This window comes from Gadus chalcogrammus, chromosome 2, assembly GCF_026213295.1.
Source record: "Gadus chalcogrammus isolate NIFS_2021 chromosome 2, NIFS_Gcha_1.0, whole genome shotgun sequence".
Taxonomy (NCBI): Eukaryota; Metazoa; Chordata; class Actinopteri; order Gadiformes; family Gadidae; genus Gadus; species Gadus chalcogrammus.
The window spans coordinates 14,574,963-14,590,104 of NC_079413.1; the positions used below are offsets into that span (position 1 = coordinate 14,574,963).

At 44.9% G+C, this 15,142-nt stretch overlaps 1 protein-coding gene across 1 annotated transcript in view; it reads right to left on the minus strand.

The window, feature by feature from the left end:
* Positions 1–15,142, minus strand: part of LOC130402008 (chromobox protein homolog 1-like) — a 32,430-nt gene that overhangs the window by 11,708 nt on the left and 5,580 nt on the right. The window contains exon 4 of the mRNA XM_056606081.1: positions 10,775–10,869. Coding sequence (XP_056462056.1) covers positions 10,775–10,869 — 95 coding nt within the window. The remainder of the gene's footprint in view (positions 1–10,774; positions 10,870–15,142) is intronic.

Here is a 15,142-nt window from a genome sequence, read left to right on the forward strand (position 1 = left end):
ATGTTACTTCTACAGTTGAAGTACGACTGATGATTTGAATCATCGACTTTCAGGGTTTTTTTCGGGTTTATTTTTTTCTCACTTCGCGCCCCCCCTGAAGAACTCTGGCGCCCCCTCAGGGGGGGCGCGGCCCACAGTTTGAAAACCACTGAACTAGGCTATAATGTTGGAGATGCTGAGAACATCTCAGTCCTTTCAGATGACCCATCCAAGATTTGTATCGGCCTCCTATCATACAAAGAGCAATATTGTCTGAGTACTATGCCGAGAGGCACTTACAACACAAAGTATAAAATAGTCCTAACGGACTTGCATCCACTGGAGAATGTTTGATCGTTACACGCACTAATCCATCTTGATCTGTGAAGTTGATGAATTGTCACTTTTAGGTTTTCTACCCAGTTACCAAAAAAATAATCATTGGGAATAGTATTCGCTGTGGCAAGCACATGGTTTGCATGTGTTACTTTGAAGGCAAAAAAAAATCTAAAATACAAGAAAACACAAAAACCTACATTCAACCAGTGGGGTATGGCCCCTGACTGTCTGAGGAGGTAGGTACCTCCAGGTACCCCCTCCATGCCAGGGCGCCCTGAATTTATATTTATTAACAGCTCCTCCACCGGGGTCAAGACAATTTGAGGGCCAGATCCAGTCTGCCGACTGTCTGCCTTTTCACGATTGGCTTAAAAAAATGGCTTTTTTAAATTTATACCAATATGATGGTGGGAAAAGCTTACCAGTTTGTATGTTTTTTTTATACTTAATTTTTAGACTTGATCCGCTGACCGCTTGGATGCCATCGGAGTACATATTTTTTTAGAAGGAGTTATGTGGTAGGATCTTTAAGAATGCTTAACTGGGATATTTATATATTCATGGCTCAAATATTAAGGATCATGCTTTTGACGCGTAACTAACGCATTTACGCGGTCAGCGATCCGCTGCCAGCCTTTGGTTCTCCGGGTTGCTGAGGCTTTAGCGTTCCCTTTTCTTGTGATAATGTCCTTCCCCTCGTCATAGCTCTCCAGGAGAACCTGAAGTTCCATTTCATTGAAATAAGCGGCCCGTTTCGCCATTTCGATCAGTGTTTCCATGATCCATACATCACGTCTTTTTAGGTTTGGCGTGGACGCGCACAACCCTGTGTTAACCAACCCCGAGTTGATTGAACTAATGCATAACCGCTGCTCTGGAACCGAAAACTCTGGGTTAGTCGGCAAGGGGTAAATCAACCCGTAAATATTTATGTATTTGTGCTACCAGCGCACCATCTGAACGCGTGTTCAGCACTGCCAGTAGTGTTGCTACCCCACTCCGCAGTTTGTAAAATCCAGAAAAAGTGAACATGTTGGAGATTCTGGCCAGAAACCTTGACATTTAAATGCGTTTGATTTCTTGACACTAGGGGTGTAAATCTCTGGTTTCATCACGATACGATATTATATCGATTCATTGGACAACGATACGATATTTGCCGATATCAAAAGTCTGCCGCGATACGATACGATTCAGGGGCATGCGATCGATATGAGACGATATCATATGCCCATTTAACAAAACCTCTTACAATCACATCAACTTAATTATAATTTCATCATTTTATTTGCTCTTCCGGATATTTAAAACAAAAACAATCCATTTTTAATACAAATAATAAAGTGCCACATAATTGCATTTAAGTGCCAAAGGTTTTTTATGGCTTAAATTAAAGAGCCTGTAATGATCTTTCATTTTGAACGTAGACCATTCCCAACCGATCTGTGTGGATAGTTTTCTTCTAAAAACAAAACATCCCTCGGAATCATCTTGGCTGTAAAGATAAGCCGTCCGTGTTGCCAGATTGGGCACATTTTTAGCCCGATTTGGCTACTATTAATCACGTTAGGCTGGAAAAACGGGACGTATGCCCAATCTGGCAACACAAAACGAAACTAGACATCCTCGCACTCACACATGTGCTCGCTGTTGCTTAACCGGCGAATGGATACGAGCGGCTTGGCGCTTTGCGCAGAAATAGTTTCACAAACACCCGCGAAAGGAGATATATAATAATAAAAGCGTGTAATACAGCGATATGCATCGATGTTTGGGCATTGCATCGATGCAGCTGGATCGTTCTCCAATCAATCGATGTATCGATCTACATCGATGTATCGTTACACCCCTACTTGACACTGTCATTTTGCATTAGCACTTGTACTTTAGTTTATCAGGGCATGTAAATAGTTTTTAACTTTGTTCCTTATTATTGGTTGGAGTGTTAGATTAGCCTAATTATAATTTAAATAATTTTGAATTGTAGTGTTTAGTATTATTCGTTTCGTTCGTTAATAGATAATTGCATATAATTCGCTTTGCATTTCTCACGCAGTATTTGACTACAGTGTAACTTTGTTTTGAATGTATTTGCCAATAAAGTGTGCTCTTGTACTGAGTTACCTTTATTCATTCTAAATGATTATAATTTTCCTAGACATGAAATATAACGTTTATAAATTATTTAAGATAGGCGTAGCACTTTGCTTCATGTTTGATACACGTAGTTTTCCGACTCGTTCATAGAAGAGTTCGCTCAGTATTTAAGTTTTAATTCAAAGTTTCCCAATAAAAGATGTACAATGACAGGTGCGAACGAGGTAGATTACTATGTATATTTCCCTTGCGACAAAATTAGTTGTCATAGTTACATAGTGTGATTGAATGAACTGTATGTAGTAAGAGTAGCCGCCCGGGGGGGGGGGCTACTCTTAGTAGCACCCCATTGCAACGGACATCCCATCGGCGATGGACATCCCATCGGCGATGGACATCCCATCGGCGATGGCTATCAGGCATCGCCGATGGACGATGGCATCGTCCATCGGACCAACCCTAGTATATGTTGGTGTGGTTCTTTCCAACCCGTCATCCTGGAATATATTCAAAGGCCGTGTTGCAGGCTTTATTTTCCAACAAATTTGTGCAATTTTCTTATTGGTAATAAAGATTTAAGCCAAGTTATTTATTGTATTTAATGTTGTTAGGTATCACAAAACGGAATGTAATACGGAAAAAGTAGGTACTATTTTAGCGGTTTACTATTGATTTTCATTACCCCGGGAATGCATTGCATGACGTCACGTTGGGGAGACACGGACCGAAGCCGCATTGAGACCCTTGAGAGCAGAGACTAGTAAGAGAGTGTTCAGCAGATTATACGGATACATTATATATAGTAAATATATGCTACACGTAGGCCTGTCACGATAACAAATTTTTCTGGGCGATTAATTGCCCCAGGAATTATTGCGATAAGCGATAATATTGCCGTTTTTTCAACTAATATAATGATAAAGTACACCCTTTCGAAGATCAATAAGCCTTTATTTTTAAAGAACACTGGAACTGGACGTCTGGAAGACATTTAAAATATCCAGAATAAATTAACAAAACAACCAAAAACAATCTATTATTAACAAAAAATGCTCTTGAATAAAAACCAAACACCACCAAAAACAATAAATAAAATTGAAACACTAAATAAAAAGGATGTAAAGACGATTGCGCCAGGACTCCGCCTCCCACACAGACAATGCAACAAGTTAGTAGCCGCGTTTACATGGCACATCTGATCCGCATCTGATCCGCATAGATCTGTTCATAAATGTGTTCCGAATGTAGGCTACTGTATACATGGCAGTAACAAAAGTGTCCGTTCTGTCTCGCGCACACCTGACACATCTCTGGACCGGCGGCGACATAATGGATGTCTTATCACTATCGGGGATTTTAAATTTGATTTTAATGAAAGCACAGCAGGAGAGAGCTTTTCTCTGCCTGCTCCTTCAATTAAGAAGGAGGAGGACAGCGCAGCAACGTCAATTTCTCGTCAGATCTTTATATTTACCTTAAGCTCCGCCGCAAACAAGAGGAATTTGGATGCGAGTCTGCGGCCAAGACTGGTGGGAGAGAGTGGTCTTACAGGAATTTAGTGACCAGGAATCCTCGAAGGTCCATTTGCGAAATACTGCAGCTGCCATCTCTCTAAGTTAAGAAGTATTTTAACGTTCAGCCTGCAAAAGTACTACTAGTAGCCTACTCATTTACAGTTACCTCGGACGCACGCGGACACTAAGATACGCGAACACGTCATTAATAAACACCCATGTCCCATCGCTTAGCAACCGGACACGCTTACCGGACTACTTTTACGGAGTGATAACAAAGACGTGAATCAGGCAATAAATCCACTTTCCTTGACAGCGGTGAAGTTCGGTGTGCTTGAAAGTACCGACGGAGCTCAGTGGACCAATTGCGAACTACTGCGGCTGCTCCAAGTTAAACCCCAATCTATTCGGAATAAGTGCATACATGGCGATTAAAACGGACTACACCACCTCTTCTATTCGGCATAGAATCTATGCCGAACAGATAATTGTATTCCGAATGAGGCGTATACATGATCATTTTCTGTTCCGCATAGAAATCTAAGCGGAACAGATGTGTCCATGTCAACGCGGCTACTGACACTTGAGGGGGTTTACTCGTTGTGCCCTGTAATTATGAGCCGGAGCCCGATTTCAACCCGACATTTGTTACTTAGGCCTACCCTGCTAAATATATATAAATATATATAATGCATAGAACGCCGGTCACTATCGGGAAAATAAGCCCCGACAGGGCGAACAGGCGACCGACGCGCAGCAAAGGTGTCTTGCTTCACCCTGAAGGGGCTTATTTTAGATAATGACCGGCGACGTTCTATACTACATCATCCCGCTTATTACAAGGCTACTTGCCAATGCGAAAAAATAACTTCACATGGTGTGTCTTTTTACAATTTATTCGTTAGCAGCATTCGTAGTGTTGATCAGCAGAGAAATAGTCCTTCAAAGACGTTGACGTTGCTTAGCAAACGAAGACGCTGGGGTTGACAAGTTACCGGACTATCTATGCAAGTGAACGGAGCGTTCCACGGAATTGAGAAGACCCGTGAAATAAAGGCCTATAATATTTCTGTTTATGGCATAGATTCCCTCTCCTGGAACCGTCACCTTATCGTGGTGGAGAGGTTTGCGTGTCCCTGTGAACCTGAGAGCTGTGTTGTCTGGAGCCTTGTGCTCCTGGTAGGGTCTCTCATGGCAGAGTGGTCTCAGGTGAGGGGCCAGACTAAGAATGGTTCAAAAAACTCCAATGAAGAACGAAAAAAGAGGAGATGTGACCCGGCCCGGAGGAAGCCCGGGGCCCCCGTCTGGAGCCAGGCCCAGACGGAGGGCTCGATGGCGAGCGCCTGGTGGCCGGTTTTGCCACGGAGCCCGGTCGGGCACAGCCCTGAACAAACTACGTGGCACCCCCCCTCTCTTCATCCCATGGGCCCACCACCTGTGGGAAGACCCGTTGGGGTCGGGTGCGCAGCCACATGGGTGGCAGCGAAGGTCAGGGGTCTCGACGGACCAGACCCGGGCGGCAGAAGCTGGCTCTGGGGACGTGGAACGTCACCTCGCTGTGGGGAAAGGAACCGGAGCTTGTGAGGGAGGTGGAGCGCCATCAGTTAGATCTGGTGGGGCTTACCTCCACGCACAGTCTCAGCTCTGGTACCGTACTCCTGGATAAGGGTTGGACTCTATTCTTCTCCGGAGTTGCCGAGGGCGTGAGGCGCCGGGCGGGTGTGGGGATACTCATAAATCCCCGGCTGAGCGCCGCGGTGTTGGAGTTTACCCCGGTAGACGAGAGGGTCGCCTCCCTGCGCCTAAGGGTTGTAGGGGGGAAAACTCTGACTGTTGTTTGTGCGTATGCACCAAACAGCAGCTCAGAGTACTCGGCCTTCTTGGAGACCCTGAATGGAGTCCTGTATGGAGCTCCAGTAGGGGACTCCGTAGTTCTGCTGGGAGACTTCAACGCCCACGTGGGCAACGATGGAGACACCTGGAGAGGCGTGGTGGGGAGGAACGGCCTCCTTGATCTAAACCCGAGCGGTCGTTTGTTATTGGACTTCTGTGCTAGTCATGGATTATCCATAACAAACACCATGTTCGAACATAAGGGTGCTCATAAGTGTACCTGGTACCAGAGTACCCTAGGCCGAAGATCGATGATCGATTTCGTGATCGTGTCATCTGATCTGAGGCCGCATGTTTTGGACACTCGGGTAAAGAGAGGGGCGGAACTGTCAACCGACCACCATCTGGTTGTGAGTTGGATCAGGGAATGGGGGAAATTTCCGGATAGACCTGGTAAGCCCAAACGAGTAGTGCGGGTGAACTGGGAACGTCTGGAGGAGGCCCCCGTCCTAGGTATCTTCAACTCACACCTCCGGCGGAGCTTTTCTGGCATTCCTGTGGAGGTTGGGGGCATTGAGCCGGAGTGGGCGGTGTTCAAAGCCTCCATTGCTGAAGCTGCGGTGGCTAGCTGTGGCCTGAGGGTCTTAGGCTCCTCAAGGGGCGGTAACCCTCGGACACCGTGGTGGACACCGGTGGTCAGGGAAGCCGTCCGACTGAAGAAGGAGGCCTTCCGGGATATGATATCCTGGAGGACTCCTGACTCGGTTGCAGGGTACCGACAGGCTCGAAGGGCTGCAGCGGCTGCCGTGTCGGAGGCTAAGCAGCGGGTGTGGGAGAAGTTCGGAGAGGCCATGGAGAAGGACTTTCGGTCGGCACCAAAGTGTTTCTGGAAGACTATCCGGCACCTCAGGAGGGGGAAACGGGGAACCATTCAAGCTGTGTACAGTAAGGATGGGACTCTGTTGACCTCAACTGAGGAGGTCGTCGGACGTTGGAAGGAACACTTTGAGGAACTCCTGAATCCGAATAACACGCCCTCTATGTTGGAGGCAGAACTCGAGGTTGATGGTGTTTCGTCGTCAATTTCCCTGGTGTAGGTCACTGAGGTAGTCAAACATCTCCGCAGTGGCAAAGCCCCAGGGATTGATGAGATCCAGCCAGAAATGCTAAAGGCTCTGGGTGTTGAGGGGCTGTCATGGTTGACACGCCTATTCAACATCGCGTGGGAGTCGGGTACAGTGCCAAAGGAGTGGCAAACCGGGGTGGTGGTTCCCCTGTTCAAAAAGGGGGACCAGAGAGTGTGTGCCAATTACCGGGGTATCACACTTCTCAGCCTCCCTGGTAAAGTCTACTCCAAGGTGCTGGAAAGGAGGGTTCGGCCGATCGTCGAACCTCAGAATGAAGAGGAACAATGCGGTTTTCGCCCCGGACGTGGAACTACGGACCAGCTCTTCACTCTCGCAAGGATCCTGGAGGGGGCCTGGGAGTATGCCCATCCGGTCTACATGTGTTTTGTGGATCTGGAGAAGGCGTATGACCGGGTCCCCCGGGAGAAACTGTGGGAGGTGCTGCGGGAGTATGGGGGTCTATCCTCAGGGCCATCCAATCTTTGTACTCCCAAAGCGAGAGCTGTGTTCGTGTTCTCGGCAGCCAGTCAGTTTCGTTCTCAGTGGGTGCTGGTCTCCGCCAGGGCTGCGCCTTGTCACCAATCCTGTTTGTGATATACATGGACAGGATATCGAGGCGTAGTCGTGGTGGGGAGGGGTTGCAGTTCGGTGGTCTGAGGATCTCGTCACTGCTTTTTGCAGATGATGTGGTCCTCATTGGATCATCGGCCTGTGACCTTCAGCACTCACTGGATCGGCTGGCGGTCGAGTGTGAAGCGGCTGGGATGAGGATCAGCACCGCTAAATATGAGGCCATGACTCTTAGCAGGAAACCGGTGGATTGCTTACTCCGGGTAGGAAATGAGTCCTTAGCCCAAGTGAAGGAGTTCAAGTACCTCGGGGTCTTGTTCGCGAGTGAGGGTACTATGGAGCGTGAGATTGGCCGGAGAATCGGAGCAGCGGGGGCGGTATTGCGTTCGCTTTACCGCACCGTTGTAACGAAAAGAGAGCTGAGCCGCAAGGCAAAGCTCTCGATCTACCGGTCGATCTTCGTTCCTATCCTCACCTATGGTCATGAGGGCTGGGTGATGACCGAAAGGACGAGATCGCGGGTACAAGCGGCCGAGATGAGTTTTCTCAGAAGGGTGGCTGGCGTCTCCCTTAGGGATAGGGTGAGAAGCTCAGCCATCCGTGAGGAACTCGGATTAGAGCCGCTGCTCCTTTACTTAGAAAGGAGTCAGCTGAGGTGGTTCGGGCATCTGGTAAGGATGCCCACTGGGCGCCTTCCTTGGGAGGTGTTTCAGGCACGTCCAGTGGGGAGGAGACCTCGGGGAAGACCCAGGACTAGGTGGAAAGATTATATCTCAACACTGGCCTGGGAACGCCTCGGGATCCCCCCGTCAGAGCTGGTCAATGTGGCCCGGGAAAGGGAAGTCTGGGGCCCCCTGCTTGAGCTGCTCCCCCCGCGACCCGACCCCGGATAAGCGGATGACGATGAGGCATAGATTCCATTCGCACTCTTTTTTTTAAAAAGAGTGCGATTTCCAGCGAATGGAAATTATTGCGGCCGGCAAAAAATTATCGCTCATTTGAATTTATCGCGCAATTAATTGATTTATTGCATATCGCGACAGGCCTAGCTACACGTGAACCTCCTAACGGAATATTGATGGCGCAATTTGATTGGTGCGCCATCTCGGAATATTGGGCAATATCCCATGATTGACATCTCAAACTCGAAATTGTTTATCGCAAAATGTCCGCTAATAACAAATAAACCTTCGCTATCGGGGGCTATTCCCCACTATTCACTTCGCCTTTGCCGAATAGTTGTTGATTAATAGCCTAGATAGATAGCCTAGTCAAGTCTTTATTAGTACCAAACTACACAAATCGTCGGGAATTCATTTAGGTGATTCGGCTCACACAGTATAGCCTACAAGACCACACGGAACAAGGGAGACAACAAGTCTGACTGGACATACAAAAAAATACAACACATCAAAACTATAAACATGCATTGATAGACAGATAAAGCTATTTAAATATGTTCTATTATTTGCCTTGCGGAGCCAGCCAATCCTGTGTGCGGATGCAAATTAGCCATGTGCGCCTAACACAAGAAGAAGTAATGAGGTCATACTAAAAACGGATAGCAAGCGAAAGCTAAACCAGACTGTATCAATCAAATACTTTGGGTCCATTCTAACTTATGGTAAGAGGCTAGTCTTTAAATCTTTGCAGTGACTGAATGTTGATAAAACTGATTGTTTTGCATAAGATGAGTGTGTGCGACTGTGCATGCTTCCTTTCCGGTTTCGGCATACTGCATGGTTATGAAGGCCTTGTGGTTAGTTGTGCCCTTAGTGAAGCAGCCTAGCCTTGGAGTTGGATAAGTTGGAGTGATTGTGTACGGGCGTGCGAGAGTGCGTGGTGATGTTTGGCTTGTTGTAGGCTGTCCGTCAGTATCCGCCGGGTTGGACGATGTGCTTTTTGTATGTGTTCAATGTGAATCTGTCTGGTCGTATTTGCAGTAGATTGATGGATAAATAATGTCACACAACGATCGGTTATACTTGCAGGCACTCATTTGCAAGTGCACTGATTGCGTGTCCGATAGGCTAAGTTAGCCTATAGCTAGCATTATGCCTTCTATTTCTAGATCTTCTGACTAAGTTTACTGGTACTTACGGCATAATCGCTGTCACTTGATATAAAGAAAACGTTGACTTTCACTCAGTGCTATTCACTGACAGTAAAAATAAATAAAAGTATCGTTATTGTATGCACTGCTGTTCATTGACTAGCTCCAGCGCTCGCTGCTGCGTTGCTAAATGATAGCAACTCATTCTCCTCTGACCATGCATTTAATTGGCTTTGACCGCCATCAGTTCTCGGTAGGGCTGTCACTTTTTATTCGAAGTTCGAATATTCGTTCAAAGGTGGGGTGAAAAGTTCGAATTCGAAGTGTAATTCTCCATTCGAACTGTAAAAATGCACTATAAAGAATAGAGCGGCGAGTGGTTTCTCCTCAATAAAGCGGCCCTCCTGGATCCCCGCTTCTCCCGGTTAGTCCACCTTTCCCCTGCACAGAAACATCTCGTGACTGAAAGCCTCTCACACGAACTCACTGAAACGGAGACCGAAACTGATCGCACACGACAGGGAGAAATTAATTATGGACATTCGAAATTCGTTCGAATTTCATTTTTGGAAAAAGTGACAGCCCTAGTTCTCGGCAATTCCCCATTTGCCCTCACGTCTTGACAGGTTTGAAATTATACTGCTGTGGGCCATCATACATGTTATTTGTGGTTCTTGCCACCTCTTAGACGCCATAGATCTAGTACTAGGCTGAGGCTACCTTCCACCACGTCTCCCCAACGTGACGTCACAGAATTTCGTTAGAAAACACCCGTTACTGACAAAAACTGGACTTTAACACTATTTGAGACATTTTATAAATGATACACATATATTGAGTGCTTTATGTACCCATTAATCAAAACTTCCAGATAACCTGCACGTAGGCCTTTAACAACTGGTCGATTTGTTAAATAAATGTGAGCATCCACTTATGTTTGTATCCAAGAATAATTGACTCCCAACGTTATTGGAGTAAAGGAAACTTTGATTATGAAGTTACCAAAATTAACTCAATTTGTTTGACTAAAAGGCATGTTCCAAACATGCCTTTTTATTCAAGCATATTGATTTTTTTTAGTTGTATGAGCAGCATTAAATGTGGATAATCTGTACAATATTTTACCTCCCGGTTCAAGAGGACATTGGCTGTCAGAATTCTAAAAAGGAGGACTCTTCTCAAATCTCAAAGCTTCCACACAAAAGTAGTTCAAATATATTTAAAAGAGTGTGTAGAAGATGTCTGAAACCGTGCACACTCACCACTTCATGAGGAACATTAGCTCTCCGCTGGAATCTGTCGCCCCAATAATCCTCTCTGGCTGCAGTGCGCGACCAAAGCCCCTGGCCTTCTCAGTCTGGAGGGAAAGGACAGGACAATAGTGGATGAAATACATTGACACATCTACATTTCAGGGATTTAAAAGGCCAACCTCGTCAGACCTTTGCGGAGGTCTTCATGCTGGAGACAAAACAATTACTCCCTTTTCTTTCATCTATTTACCAGAGATATTTTTTAATCAATGATGCGTTACGGTGACTGTTTCATGTCTTTTATAAATCTGTTGACGCATCTTGCACAACAGACGCATACAAGTACCGTATTTTCCGGACTATACGTCGCTCCCGAGTATAAGTCGCATCAGTCAAAAAATGCTCCATGACGAGGAAAAAAACATATATACGTCGCATCGGTGTATAAGTCGCATTTATTTTTAAACATTTAAACAAGAACGTTTAGTCTGGAGAGACTGAATGAAATTGCAATAGCAATATAGGTGTGTCGGTCCCTCGTAGTTCTGAGAGTATACCGAATTCAGTGACACCGGGATTCCACCGGACGCGTATGCGCCGCGGTCAGATGCCTTCACAAGTCCAGCGGAGGGCTCCAGTTTTCGCCGGCCAAGTCATGCGCTGTGATGTGTGACAGCTATGTTGCACAAAATTGCAGCTAAGGCTGGGGTAGCTTTGGTTGAACCGGAGGACATTGAGGACGAGAATATAATTTATTCGGTGGTGCAGTAGGCTTGCAGCGTTCAGTTGTAGGCCTAATGAATGACGGTGCCCTCTTGCGGCCGAGGATTATGTACGCACAATTTTGGCATATAAGTCGCTTCGAAATATAAGTCGCAGGGCAAGCCAAACTACAAAAAAACCGCGACTTATAGTCCGGAAAATACGGTAGTTTTTGCACATTGGGGTTCGATCCAGAATCACATGACTATCTGATGATGCATATTCTTGACGAAAACATCTTGTTCAATCCCCAAGTCCTTTGTCCCAAATATAACAGAGCCAAAGCAGGCATGAAAACAGATTAGGGCTGAAATATTGAGAGTAACACAAGGGCAGCTGGTTACCCAGACCTCCTTGGGGAGCATGTGTGCATGCCCCAACCACCCCAGGAATAGTGTTCTAAATGCTCATAAAGAATGATTAATTTTAAGAAAAATCGGTTGCTATTCACCAGCTATTAGAATGACAGGAGAATTCACATTCAATTGATGTATACTAGGGCTGTAACGATACACCAACTCACGATTCGGTTTGTATCACGATTTTCGACCCACGGTTCGATACATCCCACGATTTTTTTACATTTAAATAGCATTTTATTTAAACAACACTTAGATAATAATTAACTTCATGTAACATTTAACAAGAAATAATTTGGAACACTGAACAGATTTGAACAGAAAGAATACTATTAAAGTATAGCTAAATAAATAAATAACCAAAGATTGCAGTTGGGGGATGCTTGCAGGTAGGCAAAAACCCTCAACTAGTTTGGTTGGTTTAGTCAAATATCCTATTAGCGCTTCTTATTAGGCTATGTGGTTAAATAATGACATAATCAGGCCGTATATAATGGAACACGTTTAATAGCCTAACTTTCAATAGATGGAAAAAAACTGAACACCTAACATGAACGTCGCAATAACGAGACATGTGTTACGAGTAGCGTATGTGTGTGCATGAGAATGGCAGTGTGCGTATTAGGGCTGCAACTAACGATTATTTTAATAATCGATTAATCTGTCGAATATTTTTGTCGATGAATAATATTTATTTTTGGAATTGCCGCATCTTTATTCAAAAACTGAACATTACTTCAAATTCACAGTGCAGACTGAAGTGTAAAAACACCAGGTTATTGCTCCAACGTCCCGGAACTATTAAAAGTAATATTAAATAATAAAAAGATTAAAAAAACATAACTGGGATAACACAAAAAAAAAACATTTGTGTTATGATATACTTTTATATGTATATAAGGGAGGTCCATGGTTAACCGGTCAAACCTATTGATACCATTTTCGAGACTCCTTAAAATAGAACTTGTAATATTGCTTTAATTGCTGATAAGATGATGATAGTTCAAGATAGGACATTAAACAGGTCATAGTTCCATCTTTACTATCTATTTTATATTACTGGGATAACAAGTTTTTACCAAAATCTCAATATTTCTCTCTTTTTTTCTGCTGCATTTGAACGCATCAATCATATTACTGAGCCGACCTGAACACATCACATTTGACACTGTTTGTGACCATTGGTAAGTTGTTGTTTTTTAAGCTAACTAGCTCTATATCCTGCCGATTTTAACATGGATTGCATTACTATTTTTAACTGACGGGACTTTCTACACCGTCCGGTTGTGTGATTACTACCGCTGCTTTGAATGACTGTTGATGCACGCGGTGCCGACTCCGAGCCCGTCTGCACAACGTCTGCAGCAGCAGCAGCTGACAGAGTTTTCGGTTGGACTAGACGGATACTGAGTTGAAGGAGTTTTTTTTAACCCAAAGACAGTGAAGGTACAACACTTTTATGTAGGCCTACAGTCCAGTTTTAAGATATGACCAAAATACAAGCTGTGGTCGCTCACACTAAAGCTCGCTGTGGGCATGCATGAACCGTGAACCAACCTGTCGGCAGCTGGCTGTTAACAGTGCTGCACCTATGAGTAACTTATTAATCGCGCGACACAACGAATCGATGACCAAATTCATTGCCAACGCATTTAGTAATCGATTTTTATCGATTTGTTGTTGCAGCCCTACTGCGTATGTGTGTGTGAGTAACGTCAGCGAGTGAGTGGACGAGCGAGGAGAGCGAGCGGTAGCGTGTGTGTCTAGTGAAGAAGCTAACGAGTCCGGTAGAATAAAGTATCCATCCTGTCAATAATCGGTTCATTCCGACCTATAAGCAGACAAACTGCCGGTCAAATCACACAAAACAAGAGACAGTGATCACACAAGCAATTTTTTTTCACGCTTGGCCCACTCTGGATAAATGTCGTTGTTACGTGTGTGTGTGTCCAGGGGATATAGTTGCCTACCCAGCCTTCTCGGTTAATAAAATCATATGAGGACTTCGACGGCTGTGGAGAAATGCAATCCTATTATTTAGACCAATTATTAGCAAATTTCAATCCGACAATTTGACCGGAGAGTTAGAAAGGGCGTATCGCGCTTCTGCCTTCTCACACCGCGAGACAGGTTTGTGGCTTTGAGTGTCGCGATTTCGGTTTCGATACGCGTATCGTTACAGCCCTAATGTATACGTAATGTATGGTAACCTTGATTATCCCACAGGGCAATTTGTTGCACAGCCAGCAGTAATAAAATTAACACACACACACACACACACACACACACACACACACACACACACACACACACACACACACACACACACACACACACACACACACACACACACACTAGGCTATGTTGGTTAGTGTTTATTATTTTAGATACATCTTACACAAAATAATGGTTATTCTTTATAGTGTATCTTGATTTGTTTTGTTTGTATTAACATCAAACAATGACTGTTATTTTGCTGATTGTTGACAGTCAAGAGAACTTGCAATGGCTGTCCATAATCTATAATGTTTCTTCCCCGTTCGGATTGCTTGGGCATACGAGAACACGGCAAGGACACTCAGATCCCAAACCACCTGTTGGACTCCCAAGTAGGGATGGGCGTGAGGAATCGATTACTCGAGTACTCCTCGTTACAAATGAACTCGGTTGGTGGACAGGCAAACTCGAGTTTGCATATACACACACAAACAAAGTTTTCTGAAGCAAATGTATACATTTTCTGTCGGCGCCACTAACGCATGCTGTGGGCACAAAGCAAATGAAATGGATCCATTTCTGTGTGGCGCGTTCCGTGCCGTGTGCAGGCACGCCAGAATTCAAAAAGTTAAGAGATGGCGGTTAAAGCAAAGCGCAGCGAAGAATTGAAATACTTTAAAGAATTAGGAGATCATAAGGTGAAATGTAAAATATGCCAAGCGAAATCGAGCTAGCAGAAAGTACTATGCGGCAACATATGCTCCTGAAACACAACGGTGAGTTCGGGAAAGCAGACCCCCAGCAACCAAGTGTGTCGGCTATTTTCACCGCCGCAAGACGCAGCTTTAATCCCGGCCGTGTAGAGAAGATCAACGCTGAGTATATCCAGTCCATTTGCTGCCGTTTTATTTGTAGCTTTAAATTATTTGCAATGGTTAGGCTTCTTTTTTTTTTTTTAACTGTTACAGGCCTTGGTTCGACGTGATTTAAATTGTGAGACGCTTATTTATTTTCGTAAGGAAAAAGTGTTTTGAACGTT